Below are 27,457 nucleotides of genomic sequence, written 5' to 3' on the forward strand. Positions count from 1 at the left end.
CAGTATTACTGTATTATAGCGTATAGATAAGGACTATGGTTGGCTGTACAGAAATTTATTGTGCTATTGTTTTCGCTTAAATTAGTAGATGTTTTGCCTAAGTTTAATAATTGCGATATAATTGTCCTTCCCAATAAGAAAATTAGAGGCCACTCTATCTTCGCAGTTAAGTGCATGATGCGATAGCGTCTCACATAGGCTATATGTTTTCCACTCAATATTTTAAATTCTTTTTTTTTTTTCAATTTTATACACCGGCATCAGCGAAATTGCCTTTGCATTCGGAGAAGTCTGACACTATTGAAGGCAATTTTTAATTTTCTCAATTGTTGCAGATAATTGACCAATTAAGCACACTAAATTTGCGTAATTTACATTATCAAACTTCAATTTTTATTCATTGCATTTGGCACCTTTCATCTCCCATTTTCAAGCTTTTCCCTGCGTCAATTATTTTAATCACTTGTTGATCAATTACAGTGTATATTTTCAACTGGCATCAACAAGCATTAACTCTTGAATATATTTCGACACATTTGAACACATTTTTTTTATCCTTTCTTGAAATGTTTGAGATAATGATGTATCAGTCACACTAAGGTTTCATTGTCAGCATCATCAGAAACTCGGTTTTTATTATCGGCATCATGACAGATTTAAAGCACCTCTTTGAATGTTTTCTATTTTTTTTAAATATTATAAACTTAACTTGAATTATACACATTGCATTTTTAATTGGCATTATCAGGCACTAGCTTGTCAATCTTAGCATTTTGACAGTTTTGAACCCCGCTTTCTCATCTTAGACGTCTTTAATTCACCAAATAATTGATATTATTTTATTAACTTCTCATTCCCTATCATATAACAATGATAATAAGTTACTATAATCACAAATTATGATGATATTAATTCTTGCTCAACGCCCGATCATTTCTAGCCGGCAGTGCCGATTGGTACTAAGCCGATGGCCCTTTGTCTCAACGAGCTGCATGCCTATCGCTTAAAGCAGGGAACGGCCGTTACCCGGAAGGCCTCGTTCCTCGCACAACCTCACTATATAACGCTTGGGTGATCGTTGTTTTATGTTTACCTCTTTCAGCTCGTAAATTTTCAAGAGTTCAGAACAGTTGTTGCTTTTTCGATAGCTTCATGCCACAATGGAAGTGAGTTGAGGCTACACCTCTTCCCCCCCCCCCCCCTTAAGAAATACGAGTCAGGAGTAGACACTTATGAACAAAGGTTTATTCTACGTCAATCGCATCAAAATGCATTCCACTGCTCCGCATGATAACATGCCAGTAGCGCGTATCTAATCGGACGGAAATGATGGGTTTACGCACTCCAGAAGTTCACAAATAGTGCTATTATATAAGAAGAAATTATCAGTTCCGCACGTTTGATTGTAGGCCTCTTCGCATGCATCGTTTGCGGTTGCTGTGCTTCCATCTCGAACCCACATTTCGCAGGCTGTATTGAGATATCGGGAATCTGCAAGGAATGTCAATATTATAGCAACTGCCCAGAATAAACGCCTCATTTAGGAAAACGGTGCTTTTTACTAATGTGAACCAGATTCGACCAAATAGAACTTGGTGCTGTATATTGTATTTGGTCCCTACCATACAACTTTAGTTAAACGTATAATGCTGGAAATCCATAGGATTGGCCTTTGTCAGTATTCCACTCAAATTTGAGTCATCTAAGTGGGGTTAATGACTTACAAAAAAAATTTAAATAGATGGTTCTGGTGACCTCTCCTAACCGATTTGGGAGGCACATCCCTGCGCGAAAAGCCTCCCCACTGACGTCAGTGGAGCAGCTGGGCGCGCTTTCTTATTGCACGCCTCTGAGTAACCGTGTGGGATGGGGACACAACGTTACTTGTTTTTCTTGGTATTTCTTGTGCGCCGGCATGGGTTGAGTTGAGAGGGTAGATGAGGAGCATCAGTTTCCATCGCCCATATATTAAGTGGTAATGAAGCTGGTTTAAAGATTTTTTTTTATTGCGGAGAGCATTCACGGGCAACCGATTCCTCATGCGTGTTTGATAATTTTTAATAAGAAAGCTTTTCACAGGTGCTTCAAAGTTGTCGCATCATACCATTAGATAGAGTTATATGCCTCCAAGTAGTTTTACGATGGTCAGCACATTTACACTCTTAGGCAACAAGTATCAGTTAAAGCTTCCAAACACCATTACCTGTTTTGTTCATAGATCTTCCAGGATGACTCAGGTACATTTCTAGAGATCCTTCATCATAATCTACTTTTTACAGAGCTCCCTTCTGCTTAACCAGAGCTATGTTTGAGACTCATTGACAACTACCATCAATTTGTAGCCACTTAGCATAATTGAACAGACATGTTTTACTCTTCATTTCGGACTATCTACATTCCAAAAAGAAATAAACTCAAGATTTCAGGGGAGCATTTACTTTGCGAAATAATTATTATCAATAAGCGGTTATATTTCGGTAAACTATGCGCTTGTGCTGTAAGAGTATAGGCATTAGTTTTCCTGCTCCATTACTAACCTTATAAATTAAAGCCTGAAACATAGGTATTGTTGCAACAAGTTGAATAAAAGAAAGACAGGGTGATCTTCAGTCAGAAATCGATTACTAGGGGCCTTTCTACATTTAGCGTTATATCATAGTATTTCAACAATAATCACCAGCAAGCAACAGTGCGTGGTCAATTGGGGGTAACAGAACTATTAGCTGTAATCAGAAATCTGTCGTTTCAAGCACAGCACATGTGCACAAATTTTTTTCAGATCTTTAAACGTGGATATAAATATTATACCGACACATTCTGTATAAAAAAAATCCTTTTATGCCTCCTATCGGCTAATTGAGGTTTAGCAGCGTTTGCTGAGAATGGCTTTATTTCTAATGGTAAATGTTTTTCAACGCAATTAACTGTTCCAGGGAGATTCTTCTTGATAGCACTGCAAAGTAGGCTGTGAGTAAAGGCAGGTGAAACAATTCCAAATATAAGCATAATGTACGCGTGCCCTGAATTGATCTTTACCGTTACTCTTTACACTAGAAACAATCAAAATATACGTACAGGCGTTGTGATGAGGCGTTAGGACAACAGCGCATTTTCCGTCCGTGAAATTAAAATAGTAGCTATTTGTGGAGGATAATGTAGCGTTTCCTGAAAGAAGGGCGAATAGCAAATTTAATAACTTCAATATTGTTAATATTAAAAAAAACTGTCGAAGATAACGTTACTTCTTAACGGGAAATTTCAGCGTACGTCGTCAGCTTTTTCAGCTTTTCAATAGAATGAGGCAAAGAATTCGAGCAAAACATATATATTGAAAGAAGGCCAGGTCGAAACGGCAAAGTCATGACGGCAAGGCAAGGTACGCCGTGTCAGACTTTAATTCGATGGTGAACCCAGGCGCGTGCTGGGGCTGGCGCCACGGGACGATGATGATAGTGTGTACAAAATAAAGATCGTGGTATGTACAAATTAAAGAACATCTGTGGAGGGCTCACACAATCTTCCCGGGGGTTCGGAAGCGGCCAGCCTGGCCGCTCCGCACAAACGGCTTCAAGCGAGAGACATGAACAGTTTCAGTTTCACGTGGCGTCGCGATCAGCTAGGGAATGAACAGGTGTGACTTGGTAGTTCACAGAGGAAGTTTGGTTGATGACCTTGTAGAGACCGAGATAGCGGCACTGGAATTTATCACTAAGGCCAGGGGTGCGCAGTGGTGTATAAAGCAGTACTTCGTCACCAGGACGAAATAAGACCCCACGATGCGTAGAATCGTAGCTTCTCTTGAAGGTCTTCCTGGCATGCTTCTGTGTCGTGACGGCTAGGCAATGTACGCCGTGTGAGCGTTTTATTACATGGTGAACCCAGGCACGTGCCGGAGCTGGCGCCGCGGCACGATGACGATAGTATGTACAAAAGAAAGAAGATAATCATGGTATGTAAAAATAAAAGAAGATCCGTGGAGGGCTCACAATATGTGCAATTACGGACTATTTTTTATTTTTCACAAATATTCCTTCTGCAAGAAGCACTCCACAAACAGTTCTTGATGTCCTTCACACCCACCTTCCTCCTTTTCTTACAGCGCGGTTCAGGTGTCCACAGAACTAAGTGTGACAGATACAGCGCCTTTTCCTTCCTGTGAACCAATTATATAAATATGTAAATACATACGTGGCTAGAGCTACAACAGGAAAGGCGACGGTGGTACTAGGCGGAGTTACTGTACCCGCCACCGCTTCGGGGGTTGTTGTTGTTGTTGTGGCTGTAGGAAGAAGGAAAAAAAAAATGCACGGGCCTGCTACTGGCTCTGTAGCTGAGCCACCTCCACTGCCTCGTGCAGACAGAAGGGAAAATAGAAAAGAAAGAAAAAGAAGAGGGTGGACGACGACTGCTGCCGCGTGCGTCTTTCTTTCTCTCTCTCTCTCTCTCGTTGTTCTTTCTTTCTTTTCTTTATTTCTTTTCTTCCTTTCTTTCTTCTCTATTTTCCTTTTCTGTCCCAACGAGGCAGCTGAATTGCCTCAGCTACAGAGCCGAAGTGCCTCAGATACAGAGCCGCCCCGCCGGGATGGGGCAGTGTTTTTAACTCGCATGAGCTAAGTTGCACCGGGCGTAAAAACATTCTTTTTTATATTGCATACAGGAACCCTCCCAGTTAAAACATGGATGGAAGAAAAGGGCCTTTTTGTACCTTGGGGTCTCAAGCTGTCTACTATGTAGGAAACCTGAAACAGTTGAGCACGTGTTTATGGATTGTTGGGATGCGGTGTTTTACTGGGATGTGTTACATAGGACCCCCTTCATGGATCACTGCCTTTTCGTGGCGGAGGGGCTTGCGAAACTCGATGAAGTCGTGAGCTCTGCTGTGAAGGGCCACCTAAGATAGACAGGTCACGGCAGAGAGTTCTGACAAAATGTGATTCACTGGAGAAGGTAATGGCAACCCACTCTAGTATTTCCTGCGAAGAAAACCCTATGGCCAGTCACAATACCATTAATAATATGGCGCCGGAAGATGAGCCCCCCAGGTTGGAAGGCGTCCCACATGTTACTGGGGATGAACAAAGGGCGATTCCTAGTAGCTCCAGGACGAATGAGGCGGCTGGGCTAAAGCCAAAAGGACGCTCAGTTATGGATGTGTCGGGAAGCGACCGGAAAGTCCGATGTTGCAAGGAGATATATCACATAGCAACATGGAATGTAAGATCTATGACGCAAGGTAAACTGGATGTCGTCAAGCGAGAAATGGATAGATTGAACATTGATATCTTGGGTATCAGCGAGCTCAAGTGGACCGGAATGGGAGAATTTAACTCCGACCACCATTATGTCTTTTATTGTGGGCACGAATCCAAGAGAAGGAATGGGGTCGTTCTCATAGTAAACAAAAGAATGGGCAAAGCAGTGCTAGGGTAGAACCCCAAAAACGACCGAATGATTTCACTTCGGATCCAAGGTCACCCTTTCAACATAACAGTTAGCCAAGTCTATGCACCGACCACTACTGCTGCAGAAGCTGACGTTGAGAGATTTTATGCGGACCTACAATGCCTTTTAGATTGCACCCCATCATCAGACGTGGTTTTTCTCATAGGAGACTGGAATGCTAAGGTCGGGAGTGAAGAAATATCCGGAATTATAGGCAAGTTCGGTCTTGGCGAGCCAAATGAAGCTGGGTAGAGGCTAGTAGAGGTTTGTCAAGAAAACAACCTGACCATAGCGAATACTCATTTTCAACAGCACAAGAGGCGTCTGTACACAAGAACTTCACCGGACGGCCTGTACAGGAATCAGATCGATTATATTCCTTGCCGGCAGAGATGGAGAAGCGTTATACAAGCAGTAAAAACAAGGCCTGGGGACGATTGTGGCACCGATCATCAGCTTCTTGTTGCCAAAATTAAGCTTCGATTGAGGAAAACGCAGAGAACTAGAAGGCCTTTCAGGTATGATCTGGATCAAATTCCATTACAATATGCTGTGGAAGTGAGGAATCGATTTCAAGAATTAGATATAAAAGACAGAGAGCCAGAAGAGATGCGGACTGATGTTCGGGATATAATACAAGAAGTTGCTACTAAGGAAGTTCCAAAGCAAAAGAAATGCAAGAAAGCAAACTGGTTATCTGAAGAGGCTTTGCAAATAGCTGAGGAAAGCAGGATGGCAAAGGTTATGGGGGAAAGAGAAAGATACAAGGTTCTCGATGCGGATTTTCAGAAAATAGCAAGGAGAGCTAAGAATGGCTTTCTGAACATACAGTGCCAAGCAGTTGAGGACAACAGCCAATTAAGGAACACAAGAGCTCTGTATAAGACATTCAAAGATATCAAAGGTAGCTTCTGTGCTAAGCTGGTCGTGATAAAGGACAAACGAGGCAAGGACCTCACTGAACCCTCAGAGATAAAGAAGAGGTGGCAGGAATACACAGAAGAACTGTACAAGAAGGACCCGAATGCGCAAACCCAACATAAGAGGATTGTGATCACTGATCTCGAGCCGGGCATCCTGAAGAGTGAATTTGAATGGGCCTTAGCCAGCCTTGCTAAGAACAAAGCTAGCGGAATTGATGGCATTCCAACTGAGTTGCTTCAAAACCTCAACCATGACGCTGTTAACATTCTGCATACATTATGTCAGAAGATTTGGACAACCCTGCAGTGGCCACAGGATTGGAGGAGGTCAGTTTACATCCCCATTCCAAAGAAAGGCAGTGCCAAAGATTGTTCCAACTATCGCATGATCGCGCTTATTTCGCATGCTAGCAAGGTGATGTTGAAAATCCTCCAAGGTAGGCTGCAGCAGTCCCCTTCATGGATCACTGCCTTGTCGTGGCGGAGGGGCTTGCGAAACTCGATAAAGTCGTGAGCTCTGCTGTGTAGGGCCACCCAAGATAGACAGGTCACGGCAGAGAGTTCTGACAAAATGTGATTCACTGGAGAAGATAATGGCAACCCACTCCAGTATTTCCTGCCAAGAAAACCCTATGGCCAGTCACAATACCATTAATGATATGGCGCCGGAAGATGAGCCCCACAGGTTGGAAGGCGTCCCACATGTTACTGGGGATGAACAAAGGGCGATTCCTAGTAGCTCCAGGACGAATGAAGCGGCTGGGCTAAAGCCAAAAGGACGCTCAGTTGTGGATGTGTCGGGAAGCGACCGGAAAGTCCGATGTTGCAAGGAGATGTATCACATAGCAACATGGAATGTAAGATCTATGACGCAAGGTAAACTGGATATCGTCAAGCGAGAAATGCACAGATTGAACATTGATATCTTGGGTATCAGCGAGCTCAAGTGGACCGGAATGGGAGAATTTAACTCCGGCGACCATTATGTCTTTTATTGTGGCACGAATCCAAGAGAAAGAATGGGGTCGCTCTCATAGTAAACAGAAGAATGGGCAAAGCAGTGCTAGGGTACAACCCCAAAAACGACCGAATGATTTCACTTCGGATCCAAGGTCACCCTTTCAACATAACAGTTATCCAAGTCTATGCACCGACCACTACTGCTGAAGAAGCTGACGTTGAGAGATTTTATGCGGACCTACAATGCCTTTTAGACCGCACCCCATCATCAGACGTCGTTTTTCTCATAGGAGATTGGAATGCTAAGGTAGGGAGAGAAGAAATATCCGGAATTACAGGCAAGTTCGGTCTTGGTGAGCCAAATAAAGCTGGGCAGAGGCTAGTAGAGCTTTGTCAAGAAAACAACCTGACCATAGCGAATACTCATTTTCAACAGCACAAGAGGCGCCTGTACACATGGACTTCACCGGACGGTCTGTACAGGAATCAGATCGATTATATTTTTTGCCGGCAGAGATGGAGAAGCGCTATACAAGCAGTAAAAACAAGGCCTGGGGCCGATTGTGGCACCGATCATCAGCTTCTTGTTGCTAAGATTAAGCTTCGATTGAGGAAAACGCAGAAAACTAGAAGGCCTTTCAGGTATAATCTGGATCAAGTTCCATTAGAATATGCCGTGGAAGTGAGGAATCGATTTCAAGAATTAGATCTAGAAGACAAAGAGCCCGAAGAGATGTGGTCTGATGTTCGTGATATAATACAAGAAGTTGCTACTAAGGTAGTTCCAAAGCAAAAGAAATGCAAGAAAGCAAACTGGTTACTGAAGAGGCTTTGCAAATAGCTGAGGAAAGGAGGATGGCAAAAGTTATGGGGGAAAGAGAAAGATACAAGGTTCTCAATGCGGATTTTCAGAAAATAGCAAGGAGAGATAAGAATGCCTTCCTGAACATACAGTGCCAAGCAGTTGAGGACAACAGCCAATTAAGGAACACAAGAGCTCTGTATAAGACAATCAAAGATATCAAAGGAAGATTCTGTGCTAAGCTGGGCGTGATAAAGGACAAACGAGGCAAGGACCTTACTGAAGCCTCAGAGATAAAGAAGAGGTGGCAGGAATACACAGAAGAACTGTACAAGAAGGACCCGAAAGTGCAAACCCGACCTAAGAATGTTGTGATTACTGATCTCGAGCCGCGCATCCTGAAGAGTGAAGTTGAATGGGCCTTAGCCAGCCTTGCTAAGAATAAAGCTAGCGGAATTGATGGTATCCCAGCTGAGTTGCTTCAAAACCTCAACCATGACGCTGTTAACATTCTGCATACATTATGTCAGAAGATTTGGACAACCCTGCAGTGGCCACAGGATTGGAGGAGGTCAGTTTACATCCCCATTCCAAAGAAAGGCAGTGCCAAAGATTGTTCCAACTACCGCACGATCGCGCTTATTTCGCATGCTAGCAAGGTGATGTTGAAAATCCTCCAAGGTAGGCTGCAGCAGTATGTGGATCGGGAGCTTCCGGACGTGCAAGCTGGGTTTCGCAAGGGCAGATGAACTAGAGACCAAGTTGCCAACCTTCGCTCTATCATGGAAAAAGCAAGAGAGTTCCAGAAACCCATCTACTTCTGCTTTATTGATTATGCGAAAGCGTTTGACTGCGTAGATCACAGCAGATTGTGGCAAGCTCTCCAAGAGATGGGAGTTCCAATTCACCTCATCTGTCTCCTCAGGAACCTGTATGAAGGGGAAGAGGCCACAGTCAGAACTGGGCATGGTCTTACTGATTGGTTTCCGATTGAGAAAGGAGTGAGGCAAGGCTGCATACTGTCGCCCTGCCTATTTAACCTATATGCAGAGTGCATCATGAGGAAGGCCGGTCTGGACGAGTCTTCAGCTGGAGTGAAGATTGCTGGAAAACGTATCAACAACCTTAGATATGCAGATGATACCACTTTAATGGCAGAAAGTGAAGCGGAACTCAAGAGACTTCTGATGCGCGTACAAGAAGAGAGTGAGAAGTTTGGGCTTAAACTGAACATTAAAAAGACAAAGATCATGGCGTCTTGCCCTATCAAGTCCTGGAGCATCAAGGGACAAGAAGTGGAAGCTGTGATAGATTTTCTCTTCTTGGGTTCCAAGATTACCTCGGAAGGAGAGTGGAGCCATGAAAATAGGAGACGCCTGCTTCTGGGAAAGAGAGCAATGGTTAGCCTTCACCCCCTAGTAAAGAGCAGAGACATTAGTCTGCCAACCAAGATCCGTATAACTCGTGCTATGGTCTTTCCAGTTGTGATGTATGGATGCGAGAGTTGGACTGTGAAAAAGGCTGACCGCCGAAGAATTGACGCGTTTGAATTGTGGTGCTGGCGAAGACTCTTGAGAGTTCCTTGGACTGCCAGAAGATCAAATCAGTCAATATTGTCGGCCATAAACCGTGACTGCTCATTGGAGGGTCAAATTTTAAAGTTAAAGCTCAGCTACTTTGGTCATCTGATGAGAAGAGAGGAGTCGCTGGAGAAAGATTTGATGTTGGGAAAGGTTGAGGGTCGCCGGAGAAGGGGTAGGCAGCGAACGCGATGGTTAGATGGCATCCTCGAGGCACTGCAGATGAAGTTATGTGATGTTAGGAAGATAGTGAGAGACCGGAAAACGTGGCGTGACATGGTCAATAGGGTCACGAAGAGTCGGACACGACTGAACGACTGAACTGAACTGAAGGCTGCAGCAGTATGGGGATCGAGAGCTTCTGGACGTGGAAGCTGGGTTTCGCAAGGGCAGAGGAAATAGAGACCAAATTGCCAACATTCGCTGGATCATGGAAAAATCAAGAGAGTTCCAGAACAGCATCTACTTCTGCTTTATTGATTATGAGAAAGCGTTCGACTGCGTAGATCACAGGAGATTGTGGCAAGCTCTCCAAGAGATGGGAGTTCCAGTTCACCTCATCTGTCTCCTCAGGAACCTGTATGAAGGACAAGAGGCCACAGTCAGAACTGGGCATGGTCTTACTGAATGGTGTCCGATTGAGAAAGGAGTGAGGCAAGGCTGCATACTGTCGCCCTTCCTATTTAACCTATATGCAGAGTGCATCATGAGGACGGCCAGTCTGGATGAGTCTTCAGCTGAAGTGAAGATTGCTGGAAAACGTGTCAACAACCTTAGATATGCGGATGATACCACTTTAATGGCAGAAAGTGAAGAGGAACTCAAGAGACTTCTGATGCGCGTACAAGAAGAGAGTGAGCAGTTTGGGCTTAAACTGAACATTAAAAAGACAAACATCATGGCGTCTTGCCCAATCAAGTCCTGCAGCATCAATGGACAAGAAGTGGAAGCTGTGACAGATTTTCTCTTCTTGGGCTCGAAGATTACCTCGGAAGGAGACTGCAGCCATGAAATTAGGAGATGCCTGCTTCTGGGAAAGAGAGAAATGGTTAGCCTTGGCCGCCTAGTAAAGAGCAGAGAGATTAGTCTGCCTACCAATATCCGTATAACTCGTGCTATGGTCTTTCCAGTTGTGATGTATGGATGCGAGAGTTGGACTGTGAAAATGGCTGACCGCCAAAGAATTGACGCGTTTGAATTGTGGTGCTGGCGAAGACTCTTGAGAGTTCCTTGAACTGCCTGAAGATCAAATCAGTCGATATTGTCGACCATAAACCCTGACTGCTCATTGGAGGGTCAAATTCTAAAGTTAAAGCTCAGCTGCTTTGGTCATCTGATGAGAAGAGAGGAGTCGCTGGAGAAAGATTTGATGTTGGGAATATTGAGTGTCGCCGGAGTAAGGTTAGGCAGCGAACGCGATGGTTAGATGGCATCCTCGAGGCACTGCAGATGAAGTTCTGTGATGTTAGGAAGATAGTGAGAGACCGGAAAGCGTGGCGTGACATGGTCCATAGGGTCACGAAGAGTCGGACACGACTGAACTGAACTGTTACAAAGGACAAATAAGTAAGACCTGTCATTGACGCCACGTGGAATTCGGTACTTAACTGTTAATGATGATTTTCAGTATGACCTCATCATGCGATGGGGCCTTCACAGTATTCGGAGGAGTAGGATGGCTTATAGACACTGTGATGTCGATGCACGGTCTGTATGTAATTATTTTGTTGAACAAGTGTATAAACTAAAAGAAATTTTGAAGCAGCTAGACGCTGCGGAGGAGGTCTGGAATCTGATTTGTGAACTTTTTGTAATGAAAGTCCATTATACACGGTTGTCAGCCAAGGGGCATGGCAACCACGATCTTTTACTCATGTATTTGTACCAATTCATGGAATAAAGAAAAAAAAGCCGGGGTGGTGCAGTGGTAAGACACCCGACTACTGTGCCGTAGTACCCGGGTTCGAACCCGACCTTGGCGGCTGCGTTTCGATGGATGTGAAACGAAGAGGCGTTCGTGTGCTGTGCGATGTCAGCGCACGCTAAAGATGCCCAGGTCATCGAAGTTACTCCGCAGCCCTCTACTATGGCTCCTCTTTCTCTCTTTCCACTTTCGCTGCCACCTTCCTCCCTTCCCTTACGGCGCGGTTAAGGTGTCCACAGAAAACAAGCGAGAAAGGTAGCGCACCTTTCCCTTCCTATAAAGCAATCAGCTACAGAGCCAGTCGCAGGCCCGGGAAATTTCTTTTCCTTCTTCCTAGTCTCTGTGGGTTGTGGACGACGGCTGTTGCGGCGCGTGTCTTTCTCTCCCTCTTCTTTTTCTTTCTCTATTTTCTCTTCTGTCCGCACGAGGCAGCGGCGGTGGCTCAGCAGGCCCGTGCACATTCTTTTCCTTCTTCCTACACCCACAACATTACAGCAATGCAACAACACGCACCTGCAGACGAAGGACTTCCTACGGTTGCCTTGCTCATGGCTTAGAAAGAACCGGCAGAAAATAAACTATTTATATAGGCAGGCAATTCTCAGTACCGAACGGCGGCTATGCGTCTCGGCTCGGACGGTGCGATCTATCTAGCGTTGCATCGGATAATAAATAATAGTTAGTTCACAGGAAGGAAAGGCGCTGTCTCTGTCACACTTGTTTCTGTGGGCACCTGAACCGCGCCGTAAAGGAAGGGAGGAAGGCGGTTGTGAAAGTGGAAAGAGAGAAAGAGGAACCATAGAGAAGGCTACGGAGTAATTTCGACCACCTGGGGATCTTATCAGCATTTCGTTGACCGCATCAAAGTTCCCAGGCGGTCTAGGCAGAATCCACTTTACAGCAGGGAGCATGTGATGACTGCAGACACTTTCCTGCTCCACACGGTCAGCCCTCCGCAGCGGCACGCGCATGCGCAGTGCAGAACCTAGTTACGAGGGAAAACGCTTACGGCGACGCCATGAATCGCAGGAACGGGCGCCAAAGTGCTTCACTCTAATACACATGGATGTAAGTTAAAGTTAAATTGGTTCACAGGAAGGGAAAACATGGATGTAAAGGATTATAAAACGGGATATCAGTTACCTGATCAGGTGGTTTCAAGACAGCGAACGTTAACTGTACCTTACTTTGAAGGCGGCGAAAAATTCGCATGCTAGTCTCCAGCTCTCTAACTGTAAATGACAATTTTTCTTTGCAAATGTGGCCATATGTGTTCGAGATTTGTATTGAACTTTCCATTAGATGTATTCATTAGTTGCTACTTGAATAACCCTCTAACAAATAAAATAATATTGCCACGTGCCTAGCGCCGCGCGACAGCCGTATTTGGTGCCGACGACGACGAAGCGGTGGTTGGCACGAGCGGCGCGCTGGTGCTGGACTCTGTGACTCTGTGTTCGGAACGACAAGCCGACCTTATTCTCGGGTCCTCGGCTACGTGTACTTTCAGGGCTCCCTCTGACTTCAGTCGTGACACTGGTGGAGGTGCCATCGATGATCCCTTCTCCCGCAGACGACCCTACGCGGCCGCCTCTCGTGACCACGCCTGTTCATCGTACCAGCCGACGGCTCCGAGGCTTGTTCCCCGAGGCCTTCCCTCTTGACGAAGAGACTCTGGCTGTGGTAACGACACCACCCGCCCGTACCATGACTGTCCCTTCCACCCCTTCGTCCTGTCTCATCCTTCAGACCCCACGTACCCCTAAACCATTTCACGGTGAGCAGTTTGAAGACGCCGAGGACTGGCTAGCTCACTATGAAAGGGTCGCGATGTTTAACGGCTGGGACGACGCTGCGAAAATGCGGAACGTCTACTTCAGCCTTGAAGACACTGCTCGGACATGGTTCGAGAACCGCGAGGCCACATTCTCTACGTGGCCGGCCTTCCGAAGTCAGCTCCTCGGTACGTACGCCAACAGTGACCGCCGAGAGAATGCCGAGCGTGCCCTGACCTCTCGAGTTCAGCGTCAGAACGAGGGGGTCGCAATGTACGTTGAAGACGTCATGCGCCTTTGCCATCGCGCCGACCCGTCTATGAGTGAGGAGAAGGTTCGGCACCTGATGCACGGCGTCAAAGAACAGCTTTTTTCTGGCCTCGTGCGGAACCCGCCTACCACCGTCGCGGCGTTTCTGGCTGAAGCTGTGACCGCGGAGAAACTGCTACAGCAGCGATGCAGCCAGTACGGTCGGCCGCTGAACTCCATCTCCACACTACCACCGTCTGAACGAACCGACTACAATCTCGGGGCAGATATGAGCTCCCTTCGCGACCTCATTCGCACCGTGGTTCGCGAGGAGCTCCAGAAAGTTCATGGATCATTTACTCCTGGCGCAGCTTACCTGGCCAGCATCATCCGTGAGGAGGTCCAGAACGCACTCACACCACCAACAAGTACAGTCGTTCCACCACCACCCCCGGGCCCCACCGAGCGGATGACTTATGCTGATGCCACACGCCGCCCAGCCCTGCTACCTACCCCTTTCGCCTTACACGAAACCTCAGGTCGCTGTGCACGCTGCGTCACCGCTGCCCCTTTGGTCAGATCGGCACCAGGCGCTCCGGAAAACTGATCTCTGGCGCGCTCCAGATAACCGCCCTCTCTGCTACCACTGTGGCGAGGCAGGTCACCTGTACCGGCAGTGCCCTTATCGTCAGATGGGCCTTAGGGGATTTTCCCCCGACAGCCCTCGTCCACGGCCTGGTCAGCGGCCTCAGGACATCACCGAGTACGTCACCCGCCAGCGTACGTCACCCGCAAGTCTGCCACATACTCCTCGTCGCGAGTCGCGCTCGCCTTCGCCTCGTCGCTCTTCACCCTCTCGGTCACGGTATACCGCTGGACGCCATGGTTCCTCGAGCCCTCATCGGGAAAACTAGCTCCGGCGACCTTTGGGGGCGAAGCCGCCGCACACCGATTCGCTGTAAAGCTTCCACCGCCGCACCGCTCGATTCGCCCCGACGTCGAACGCCGAATTCCTGTCCAGTTTTCGCCGCACAGACCAGATCGCCCCGACGTCGTCCGCATCGCCGACCAGCTATCACCGCCGTGTCGCTTAAATCGCCCCGACGCAGACCACACAACTGCCGCCCAGCTTGCGTCGCCGCACCGCTTGCTTCACTCCGACCTGCCGTCGACATTGAATTGTCCCGACGCCGACCACCCAACCGCCGTCCAGCTTTCGCCACCACACCGCTCACTTCACTCCGAACCGACGTCGACAGGCCCTGGTCTTGGCCGGATCTCCCTGGACATCCCTATTATCGTCGACACGAAGGAGGTCAGCGCTTTAGTTGATACGGGAGCCGATTATTCTATCCTTAGCGGGCGGCTTACAAGGACGCTGAAAAAGGTGATGACGCCATGGAACGGACCAGACATACGTACGGCAGGAGGACATGTGGTTGCACCACTGGGTATGTGTACAGCCTGGGTTACGGTGCGAGGCTGCACATTTGTTGCGACTTTTCTCGTTCTACGCGAATGCTCTCGTGATGTTATTCTTGGCATCGACTTCTTTCGTGAGCACGGTGCCACTATAGATCTACCGAACCGCTTGGTGACGTTTTCCGCCAAACTGGCCACTCAAAAGCATGAGTACCGCGGGTCCCACTCCACGCTGCGAGTCGCTGATGATAGCCTCACAGTGCCACCACGCGCCAGCATCCTCGCCAGAGTTACTTGTGACGAGCCACATCACGGCCTCCGGGTTGTTGAGCCTGTCTCCCTCTCACTCGCCCTGGGAGTTTCTGTGGCAAGAGGTCTTTGTTTCCTTCGTGGAAGAGAGACGGAGGTACTTGTCACCAATTTCTCCAATGAACATCGACATCTGTTCCGTGGCACTGTCATTGCTTACGTCGACCATCTGCATGAAGTCGCCGAATGTTTTGATTCAGAGGAAGCTACGCCTAGCACTGAACCGGATGATGCCGTACACGCTGTCGACATCAATTCTAGCCTTTCCTCCGTTGAAAAGAGGCAACTCCAAGATCTATTGCTGGAGTTTCGTGTGTGCTTCACGTCTTCATCTAAAGTGCAGCAAACGTCGGTCATTAAACAACGGATTATCACGCATGAAGGCACTCGATCCATCCACCAGCAGCCCTATCGTGTGTCTCCTCGGGAGAGAGACGCTATCCTAAAGCAAGTCAAGGAGATGCTCGCCGATGGCGTCATTCAACCTTCGAGCAGCCCATGGTCCTCGCCTGTGGTCCTCGTTAAAAAGAAAGACGGAACACTTCGTTTCTGCGTTGACTATCAGAAACTTAACAGAATGACAAAGAAGGACATCTATCCGCTGCCACGGATTGATGACTCTCTCGACCGACTTCGCCGAGCCAAGTACTTCTCCTCCATTGACCTCAGGAGTGGTTATTGGCAAATTGAAGTTGATGAGAGGGACCGTGAAAAAACTGCCTTCGTAACACCAGATGGGCTCTATGAATTCCGCGTCCTCCCATTCGGGCTCTGCTGTGCTCCTGCCACCTTCCAGCGGATGATGGACACTGTGCTCACAGGTCTTAAGTGGCAGACATGCCTTGTTTATCTCGACGACGTAGTAATTTTTTCACCGTCGTTCACGGAACACCTGCGCTGCCTGAGAACTGTTCTCGAAGCTGTCCGGTCTGCCAACCTTTCTCTCAAGCCTCAAAATTGCCACTTCGGGTTCACCGAATTGAAGTTTCTTGGGCACATCGTGAGTGCTGATGGCATCCGAGCTGACCCTGAGAAACTTGCTGCCGTTGCTGCCTTTCCCGTCCCCGCCCACAAAAAAGCAGTCCGACGGTTTTTGGGGCTGTGCTCCTATTATCGTCACTTTATCAAAAACTTTGCACAGATGGCCAGCCCTCTGATTCTCCAGACTCGAGATGACGCATCATTTTCCTGGGACGCCGAGCAGCAGATGGCTTTCGACGAGTTACGACGCCGGCTCCAGACACCCCCGATCCTGGCACATTTCGACGATGATACCGACACAGAATTACACACGGATGCGAGCAACGTCGGCTTTGGTGCTGTTCTAGTTCAGCACCAAGACGGTCGAGAAAGTAATTGCCTATGCCAGCCGTGCACTTTCCCGTGCTGAGTATAACTATTCCACCACTGAAAAAGAATGTTTGGCGGTAGTATGGGCCGCTGCCAAGTTTCGCCCGTACCTTTATGGCCGACCGTTTCGCGTCATCACTGACCATCACTCGTTCTGTTGGCTGAAAAACTTAAAGGATCCTTGTGGCCGCTTAGCACGTTGGGCATTGCGCCTACAGGAGTTCGATTTCGATGTTATTTATGTCTGGCCGGAAGCACACCGATGCTGATAGCATGTCCCGCGCGCCCGTCGGCCCTCCTTCGTCAGATGCCACCGACGACGATAGCTTTCTCGGAGCAGTCACTACGTCCGATCTCGCCTCCAAACAGCGTGCCGACAGCAAGCTGCGACTGATTATTGACCATCTTGAAGGTGGGCATCCTACAATACCCCGATACCTTGCTCGGGGGTTGTCGTCGTATTGCCTCCGCAATGGGGTGCTTTATAAGAATTCTACGTCGAGTGCGAAAACATACCTGCTAGTCATACCGGCTGATCTAAGGCACGAAATCCTCCTGGCCTGCCACGACGAACCAACTTCAGGGCATCTTGGCTTTACACGCACCCTAAACCGAGTCCGGCAGAACTACTACTGGCCACATCTTTCTCCGAGCGTTAGACGTTACGTACAGACTTGTCGACAATGCCAGCGGCGAAAAAAACCCACGCTCAAGCCATCCGGTATGTTACAATCTATTGGTCACCCCTCACACCCTTCGAGCAAGTGGGCATGGACTTTTTAGGCCCATTTCCTTTATCCTCGAACAGACACAAGTGGATCGTAGTCGCCACAGACTACTTAACCCGCTACGTTGAAACGAAGGCCCTTGCCTGAGGTACTGCCGGCGAAGTTGCTCGATTCTTTATGAACGACATTGTGCTCAGACACGGTGCACCGTCGACCATCATTACTGACCCAGGAAAGGCATTTACAGCTCGGCTACTGCGGGACACCTTAACTCTCAGCCATACCGAGCATCGCACAACAACAGCGTATCACCCTCAGACAAATGGATTAACGGAACGACTAAACGAAACTTTGGCGGACATGATCTCAATGTACATCGACGTTGAGCATAAAATGTGGGACGAGATCCTGCTGTATGTCACCTTCGCCTACAACACGGCGCCGCAGGAAACCACGAAGTTTACGCCGTTCCGTCTCGCATATGGCAGAGAGGCCCGCCGATGTTGGACGCGATGCTCCCGTGCGGGGAAGAAGCGGTCGAACCCGACGCCGCCCATTTCGCAGAACAGGCCGAGCAAGCCCGTCAGCTGGCCCGCTTGCACATCAAGGAGCAGCATGCCACCGACGCTCGACACTATAACCTTCGGCACAGGGAGGCCCACTACGAACCAGGGGACCAAGTGTGGGTGTGGACCCCCGTGCGTCACAAAGGCTTGAGCGAGAAACTACTCCATCGCTATTTCGGACCCTATAAAGTCCTGCGCCGCTTAAACAAAGTTAATTACGAAGTCATTCCAGATGGAACTGAGACCGTCAGTGTTCGACGCCAGCGGCCTGAAATTGTGCATGTGGTGCGCTTAAAGCCGTACTTTTCGCGTGACTGAGCGTTCCCTGCAAGTGAAACCTTGCGTTATTGTACAGTTCCCCTCACGCCTAATTTTTTTCTCCTCTCACTTTGTCATCTGGACGATGTCTTCTTTCACGGGGGGGGTGGGGGGATAATGCCACGTGCCTAGCGCCGCGCGACAGCCGTGTTTGGTGCCGACGACGACGAAGTGGTGGTTGGCACGAGCGGCGCGCTGGTGCTTGACTCTGTGACTCTGTGTTCGGAACGACAAGCCGACCTTATTCTCGGGTCCTCGGCTACGTGTACTTTCACGGCTCCCTCTGACTTCAGTCGTGACAATATTTAAACGCCTTACTGAAAAGCACTTCATTGTGACACGATGTTCAGTTCATTTACTTCCCCACGCTTAAACCTGTCGTGAATAAATGAAACTTCCTAAAGCAAAATTAAAGGCTAAACAAACATTGTAAAAATACCATCGGTATCTGTTTCTAAGACCAGCTTGAGTATGATATAACGAAACAATCTCTTCTCTTCCATTCATAAAAACAAGCAATGGAGATTGCGTTTATTGATTGATTGAATGTCCGTTATTGAATGGGAATGCTGATGGCCATGGATGGGAATAAAGGGGAGTAGACAGAATCTTCATTGTTTACGTCGTCACTCGAATCACATTGCTCTAACCAGGCCACTAAGCGAGCCATACTTGGCAAATATTATCTCTGTGTTAGCATCAGTTTCTAGAAGGGAACGGTAGTTCAGGCGGTAGGGTTCGATCTCGGGACGTCCAGTAGAAAAAGCAGGGCAATCCCAAAGTAAATGATATATGCCGCGGCGGGTTAGAGTCCTACAGTGGGGGCACGTAATCATTTTCTCCGTATACTGACGCCAGCGGTCCATATAATGTGGCGTGTAAGCCGCATGGGCAATGAGCGTATTCAAAACGACTTCTTGACTTCGGGTGAGGTGGGTTCTTCTCGTAAAAGGTGGGTCTGGTGTGGTTTACCTGCATGCGATGCTGACTGAGGCTACGAAGACTGGTCCGAGTATAGTGCATAAGGGCAAGAGAAGGGGTGAGTTGCCCGCCCAAGGTCGAATAAGAATGAAGCAAGGGGGGTGGGGAAGTAAATGTGGACATCCCACCTGCCAAGGCAGCCGCGGCGTGTGCCGCCGCATTGCCCCCTGATTCGTCCGAGTGACCTGGGGTCCAGTGAATAGCGACGGTTCTGGTCGCGAGTTGGTAGAGTTTAAGGAGGCGCTGTATGGCCGTAGCTGTTGCATCTTGTGAACCCGGAGTAGTGATTTCCTTGTAAGCTTCAAAGGAATCAGTAAGAATACGTATTGACCCAGTTCCGGTGCAAGGCACTCCTGACAAGGCTCCCCAAATCGCGAGGAGTTCAGCGTGAAGAGGGGTACCTTGAGGTAGGTGGCAGGCACAAGCGCCTGAAAGGGAAGGGTTGTCGTCGCATACCCAGGCCATAGATGCAAATTCTCTTGTAATCAATGTGTCGGTGTATAGGTCAGTCGTATCAGGGATTCGCTTTTGTCGGTGATGGGCAGCGAGAAGCTCCCGGGGAATGACAAAACCGCTGTTTATAGGTCGGCGATGGAGGCGTGTGACTACTGGCATCTCCCAAGGGGGAAGAGATGCATATAGGGCTGGTGTTTTGTCGTTACGCTGTTCATCCCAGGCCAGCAGGCGACGCCCCTGGACAGTGTTCTCTAGACGTACTTGATGACGCGTCTGTGACTCGGTAACGATGGTAGTGAGCGGTGGAAGAGCGGCAAAACGCTCAAGTTCGGCTAGAGGAGTGTGCTTAGGTAGACCGGTAATAGTGCGTAGTGTTGCGCGATGAAGGCGTTCGATCTTAGCGAAGTCAGTCTTCGACAGTTGGAGGACGGGTGTGCCATAGAGGATTTTTAGAGCGCAGCTCTTTGGCGTCCGTTCCTGGGTTTCGCGTCGGCGTCGGCGTCGTCGTCGGCCTCCAAACCAGCTCCGCCCCCCTTTCATCCCCCCAGCGCTAGCAGCGACCGACTGATACCGCTGGATGCCGCTGATACCGCTAGAGAGTCAAGATAACGTGACTGCATAGAACACCGTCGCCGCCATGCAGAAAGAGGAGGGGAGGGTCCCCCCACCTGTTCCTGTGTGGCGGATAGGGTGCCCTTCAGTTGCAGACGCGCCGGTTATTTCACGTAGGCCCCGGCACGTCGACGAATACGTGTCCACCTTCCCACGGCTAGACCTGGTTCTTGGCGCTGCGGAAGCGAGGGTATCATTGTTTGCGTCGGCATCGGCGGCGTTGTCCCTGAAACCAAGTCCGCAGCTGGGGTTGACTCACTATCGGCGTCAGCAGCATCAGTCATTCGCTGCTATCTCTTCCCTCCTTCCTTTATCGCGTTGTCCGCTTGCTGCGCGCGCTTCTGCCCTCATCGTTTGCCCCTGGGTGTACACGCCGCCCCCCTCCCCCCTCTTCCTGCGAGTCTCCGGTTGTCAAAGCGCCGGCTCTAACTTAATTCCTTTCTTCGCTCCTCCTCCAATGCAACCCCTGTGCGGTGGCAATCAGTATATCAATCAAGTGGCAATCACGGATCTGTATATGTGCACCGCCCGAGCCGAAATTGCCGTTGCCGTTCGCCACTGCGAAATTATCTGCCAGTTCTTTCTGAGCCATGAGCGAGACGACCGGTGAAAGTCCTCCGTCTGCTGCTGCTGCTGCTGCTGCTACTAAACGAGCTGCCAGAGCAGAGGGACCAAGTCGAACGTATATCAGTCTATTTCTCTGACCACAAAGCTTAATTCATGACTGTCAAGAACTGTTAGTGGTGTCTTTGTTAAAGGAATACGTGTGAAAAATAAAAAAGAAATTCGTTGACAGCGCATACATGTGCTGCGCGATTTCTTTGCCTCAATCTATCGAAAAGGTGAAACAGCTTATTCGCTGCGCTCAAATTTCGCATTAGGAAGTAACGTAATCGTCGGTAATTTTTGCGACCGCCGCTGCTCTGGCCGTCACACGGCAGGCATGTTGCCGCGCACAGCAGTGCCGGTTGGATAGGCGACGAATAGTACTACTTCAGCAGTGGTGGCCAAAGGCGTTGTAACTGATGAACCCATTTCTGGGGGCTGTTGCAGCTTGATATGGGCAGGCCAAGAATGCGGATTTGCCCATTTGAGGAGGTGATGGTGTTGCCTCCGATGTGAAGATGGATCTGCATATTGGGGTTGGTTTTATGTTTTCCGTCGATACTAATCAATTCTGTTTAATGTGGTGCGAGTTCGAGGCCAATTTTGCTTAGTGTATCTTCAAGACAAAGAAGGGCCGCTTGAAGTTCAGTCTCCATAGAATATTTGTCTACGTCATCCGCTGCCTCAGTCCAGATGGTAATATCATCCGCATATATAGCGAATCTTGCGCTTGTACTGATTTCCAGATTCTCGGCGACGCGTGTCATGGCCACGTTGAACAATATGGGTCCGATAATGGAGCCCTGAGGTACACCCCTATCCAAGTAATAGGTTTTCGGCACCCATCCCGGAGCTTTGACATGTAGCTGAATGGGTCTAGATGTCAAAAAATTGCGGATCCAGATTTGGGTACGAGTACTACGAAAGCGTTTGGCGAGTTCCTCCAGGATAAACTCATGGCGAACATTGTCAAAAGGCTTTGTGTATATCGACAGCCAGAAGATAGTCAGGTAGCGTTTTAGGACGAGCTCTATTCAGAACTCTTCGCAAAAGACAAAGGCAGTCATGCGTTCCGAGGTTAGGGTGGAAGCCGGCTTGAGCTGTATGAAATCAGGACTGACGTACTCAATATAGTGACTAATCCGGGTATGCAGCAGGCGCTCGATGAGTTTACAGAGATGTGAAGTCAGTGCAATTGGACGCAAATTCCTAGGAAGTCGAGGGGTTTCGCCATGTTTAGGGATAGGAAGAATAAGAGAAAGCTTGAGGTTATCCGGTACCGTTCCGGTCTCCCAGTAAGAATTAATGATGTCGAGAAGGGCATCCTGGGCTGCCGACTCGAGATTGCGAAGCTCCTGCCAACTGACTCGGTAATACCCGGGTGTGGTGTGAGCTCGAGCTCTTTCGAGGGCTGTTTTCAGTTCTCCCTTTGAGAATGGGTGATCCAGGTCTGGATCAGGGCTTCCGACTGGAAAAATGGAAACTGCTGGTGGAGGCGTTAGGCTGGCGTGTGGGAAAACGGTGCGTATAAATTTATCTTCAACATCAGCCGGGTTGCTTTTGAGAGGGAGATCGGCGAGAGGTGGGGCCCCGCGTGCCTTGCCATTTAGGCCACGAAAGATGCGCCAAAGTTGTGATAGGCCCGGTACTTGTCCAAGACGGTCGCATGTAGAGTACCAAGCCTCACTTTGCAGGTGAAGCTGGTATGCCCGGATAAGCTTGAATTGTCGTCGAAGAAGCACGAGATCTTTGTGACGTTTTCCGCGTGTCTGAAAACGTTGCGTGAGGTGTTCTGCGTGACGCCAAAGGTTAGCCAGGTGAGCATCCATGCCAACTGTGGAATCGTCACAGGTGATATATTCGAGAGCTTGAAGGCGGGCCTCTCGGAGTACAGACAGGAAGGAGTCAATATCCGGGAAGGGGGTAGTAGTATTAGCACGAAACTTGTCCCAGTTGAAAAACGAACGTGTTGTCCGAACGCGAAGACATTTATGATTGAGAGTGAGCAAGATGGGCAAGTGATCACTACCCCAAGAATTAGAAAGCACTTCCCAGTGCCGAAGAAGATGAGGTGATGAGAATGTAAGGTCTAGTGTAGTGTCTGCTTGAGAGGGATGGAGACCGATAGGGGTTGGCGCGTTAGGTTCGTTGCACAGGGTAAGAAGAGTTTGATCAAGGGCGTCATATAGGTGTTCACTACGTTGACTAGGCTGAGATGAGCTCCAGGCTGCGTGATGTGCGTTGAAATCTCCGCCAATAAGAATAGGATAAGGGTGTGCTGCGTTTTCAAGGTCAGGGAGCCAGGTACAGGGTTCTCCCATGGGAAATAGGCCGATGCTACGACGAAAGGTTTTTGGCCAGGGGCGAAGATTTTTACTGCAACAATCTCACGAGTGGAAGAGCAAAGGAACTGAAGCGAGAGCTGAGTGGAAGAATCGTTTCGGATTAAGACGGCCGCCTGTCCCTCTGAACGGCCGTTTTTATGTTGGATAGTAGGTGTCTGCTAAGTGCAGTAACCAGGAATTTTACAAGGACCGCGCTTTTCTTGAAGACGTATGAAAAGAGGACGGCGCTGAGGCACAAATGTACGAAGGGTAGGACCGTTCTGATTGAAGCTTCTGCAGTTCCATTGAATCCCATAAGCCATAGTACTCATGAAAGGGGCACAGATTTACGGTGCTTACTATCGTCTGTGAGTGTGTTACGTTGGTACTCCTCAAACACAGTGTGCAGATGGCTCTGCATGTAAGTGAGGGCAGCAGTAAGAGTTTTCCTTTCGTAGAGTTTCTTCCAGCTTTTGAGTCTCTTGGGCGCGTTCCTGTCGGATTAGCCCCAGCATGTGGGTATAGGCGGAATCAGATGCTGTGACCGGTTGCGGCCGGCGGGTAGGCGAACGGCTTTTGCGGCCCTTCTGTAAGCGGCTGCGTTGCGGAGTCTGGGAACGAGTTCGGGTGTCCATTGTTATCTGGTCCTTAGTTTTCATCTCCCGGAGACGCTGATTTTCGTGGCGTAGTTCAGATATTTCTGCTCTGAGGCTCCCAATGACCTCGGCTAAATCTGGAAAAGAGGTCTTTTCAGCATATGGTACATGTTTGGAGACACTATGTGAGGATGTCACCTGCAGCGTATTCGGATCATCCGACTTCTTAGGTGCCGATTTGTCGACAGGCTTTGCATAAGCTCGAGTCGGGCACTGGGCACTCAGGGCGATATTCGTGGAAGCGCCGCAGGCTACGCAATGAGGAAAGTGCTTCCAGCTGGGGTCCTCAGGGTGCGGGTTCTTACCGCAATCCCGACAAACGGCGGGAAACGAGCAGTATTTGGCTACATGGCCAATGTAGTGACAGTTATAACATGCGACTGGGCGCGGGTGGTATTCGCGGACTCGTGTAATCTCGTAGTCGAATACTAGGCGAGAAGGTAACGTGTCTGATGCGAAGGCCAGAAGTAGCAAATTTGTCTTCCCGAGCATGCTGTCATTCCGTTTATTGCGCGAGAGAATTTCCGCCCGGTTGTTTGCTGTTGTTGTGGCTGCAGGAAGAAGGACAAGCAAATGCACGGGATTGCTGCTGGCTCTGTAGCGTAGCCACCTCCGCTGCCTGATTTATTTTATTTATTTATTTATAGGCGCGGTAACTGTCTCACTTTTTTCCTGTGGACACCGCAACCGCGCAGTAAGCGAAGGGAGGAAGATGGGAGTGAAAGTGGAAAGAGAGAAAGAGGAGCCGTAGTGGATGGCTACGTGGTAATTTCGACCACCTGGGGATCTTTAACGTGCGCTGACATCGCACAGCACACGGACGCCTCTTCGTTTCGCCTCCATCGAAACGCAGCCGCCGAGGTCGGGTTCGAACTCGGGTACTCCATCTCTTCCCTCACCCCACCCAAACGCAATCGGGCCTGCGTGGTCGATTGGGATCGATTTCGCCGCATCCGGCAAAACGCACCGGACACCATTGTGGACTTGGAGGCCTGGGTGGCTTCTCTCACACAGGATGTGGAGTCGGCGACATCCACTATCCCGGAACCAGAGGACACTTCGGCTGCGGATAGTCGCCTTCTCCACATGTGGGAGGCACACGCCAGCCTTCAGAAACGCTGGCTGTCCCAAAAGCATAATCGCACCCTCAAACGGCGAATTTCCCGCCTTGTGAAAGCAATTGAAGCTTATACAAGGGACCTCGCTCGCCAGCAGTGGGGGCAGGTCTGTGACCGCATGAGCGGTAATCTAGGCCTTAAAGACACCTGGTCGCTTTTACGCTACCTCCTTGATCCTGGGCACACCAAGGCCACGCAGCGTAAGAATATTACCCGCATTATTCATCAGCTTCCCCTAGATGATGACGCCCTCCTTCAGACCTTAAAAGATCTGTACGTCACTACAACCCCCTCTACCACCCTCCCTTCTTACACCGGTTCTCCCAACCCTACCATTGATGAGGAAATCTCTTCAGCTGAAGTCAGGGCGGCGATGCACCGCCTCAGGACGACATCAGCTCCGGGGACGGACCGAGTCACAAATAAGATGCTTCGTAACTTGGATGACCCGTCTGTCGATGCGGTCACGGACCTCTTCAACCAATGCTGGCGCACGGGAACCCTTCCGGCCCAGTGGACACACGCCCGTATCACATTTATCCCTAAACCCGGCAAACCACTCGACATCAAGAATCTCCGACCCATATCTCTAACTTCCTGTCTTGGCAAACTCTTTGAACATGTTGTGCTGGCACGCCTCCAGAACCACATAGATGACCACAACCTCTTCCCTGACACAATGGTCGGCTTCCGGCCACATCTCTCCACGCAGGATGTTATGCTGCAACTGTCAGAAGATGTCCTTCACCCCCGCCACGCAAAGCGCACCCGAGCAATTCTCGCCCTAGATCTCACAAAGGCCTTTGATAATGTCCGTCACGCAGCCATTTTAGATGCTCTCTCATTGCTTCAAGTCGGCTCGCGTGTCCACCAGTACATATCCGCCTTTCTTAGTCATCGCACAGCAGAAATCACCATCGGCTCGCTCTCATCTCCATCTTTCAAACTCGGTAGCATTGGCACCCCACAGGGTTCTGTCCTCTCTCCACTGCTTTTTAATATTACCCTTATCCCCATGGCACACGCCCTCAACCAAATCCCTGCCCTGTCCCACTCCTTATACGCCGATGATATTACACTGTGGACCACCACAGGTAGCATTGGCGCCATGGAAGATACATTACAGGCCGGAGCAGACATTGTATCTTTTGCCGCAAATGTCGGCTTGGCTTGTTCCCCTACCAAATCGGAGCTTCTCATACTCCGACCTCCTAGGTGTCGTACAGACAAAGGCCCTCCTCCCCCCATCTTCTTGACAATTGACAACACCCGGATACCAGAAGTGGACAACATCAGGATTCTCGGTATTCTGATACAAAACAATGGCAAGAATACCGCAACCATCACTAAGCTGACGGTGATGGTTCATCAAACAATCCGCCTCATTCGCCGCATAGCCAATCGCCATCGCGGCATGCGCGAGCATGACCTCAGACGCCTGGTACAGGCATTTGTCCTGAGCCGTGTTGTGTACTCGCTCCCCTACCTTTTCCTCACGCGGGTGGAGGAAGACAAAGGTTAACGCCCTTATCCGACAGGCGTACAAGGCCGCCCTCAACTTACCCCGCTACACTTCCAATGAACGCCTTCTTCACATGGGCATCCATAACTCCCTAGCTGAGCTCACAGAAGCCCACCGCTCAGCCCAGTTGGAGCGATTATCATCTACCCTCTCCGGCCGGAACATCCTTGCTCGCATCCATCTCTCACCTCCCGGTCACTGCTCTACACAACATACACTTCCCCCTGCGATACACCGCGTTCTTAAGGTGCATCCCCTGCCAAAGAATATGCACCCAGAGCACCATGTCGATCGCCGCAAGGCACGCGCAGAAGCTCTTCACAAAAACTATGGCTTCCAGCCAGAGACCGTTTACGTAGACGCTGCCTCATACCCCTCCCGCCCAGCGTTCGCCCTCAGCGCTGTTTCCAACTCTTTGCAACTGGTCGCGGCCGGTACAACTTTTGCCTTCACTTCCGTGGAAGCGGAGGAGGCGGCGGTTGCCCTCGTCATAGCTACCACCCGAGCCACAACCATCTTCAGCGATTCTAAATCCGCCGTACGGAACTTCGCCCGCGGTCGGATCTCTACCCCAGCCTTCCGGTTCCTCGCCTCCCTCTCCCCACCCGAACACCCTATTCAACTAATATGGGTGCCCGCTCACACGGGTCACCCAGGCAACGAAGCAGCTCACTCTTTTGCTCGAGGATACGTCAGCCGAGCAGGGACTGCCACTGCCTGGGGAGATGCTCGCGAGCGCATGGTATCCTATCACGAAATCTCTCTCCATTACCGTGATCAACGAACCATCTACCCTCCTCCTCATAAATCTATGACTAAGCTACAACAGGTGAC

The 27,457-nt window shown here is 49.4% G+C and overlaps 1 protein-coding gene across 1 annotated transcript in view; it reads right to left on the minus strand.

The window, feature by feature from the left end:
- Positions 1-1,240: 1,240 nt before the first annotated feature.
- The window catches only part of LOC146199929 (uncharacterized), a 70,639-nt gene continuing 44,422 nt past the window's right edge, over positions 1,241-27,457 (minus strand). The window contains exons 4-5 of the mRNA XM_084592829.1: positions 3,076-3,165; positions 1,241-1,491 (exon numbers count right to left, since the gene is read on the minus strand). Coding sequence (XP_084448955.1) covers positions 1,313-1,491; positions 3,076-3,165 — 269 coding nt within the window. The 3' untranslated portion in view covers positions 1,241-1,312. The remainder of the gene's footprint in view (positions 1,492-3,075; positions 3,166-27,457) is intronic.

This window comes from Amblyomma maculatum, chromosome 2 (genome assembly GCF_055883805.1).
Source record: "Amblyomma maculatum isolate TAMU_Amacu chromosome 2, ASM5588380v1, whole genome shotgun sequence".
NCBI classification, from domain to species: Eukaryota; Metazoa; Arthropoda; class Arachnida; order Ixodida; family Ixodidae; genus Amblyomma; species Amblyomma maculatum.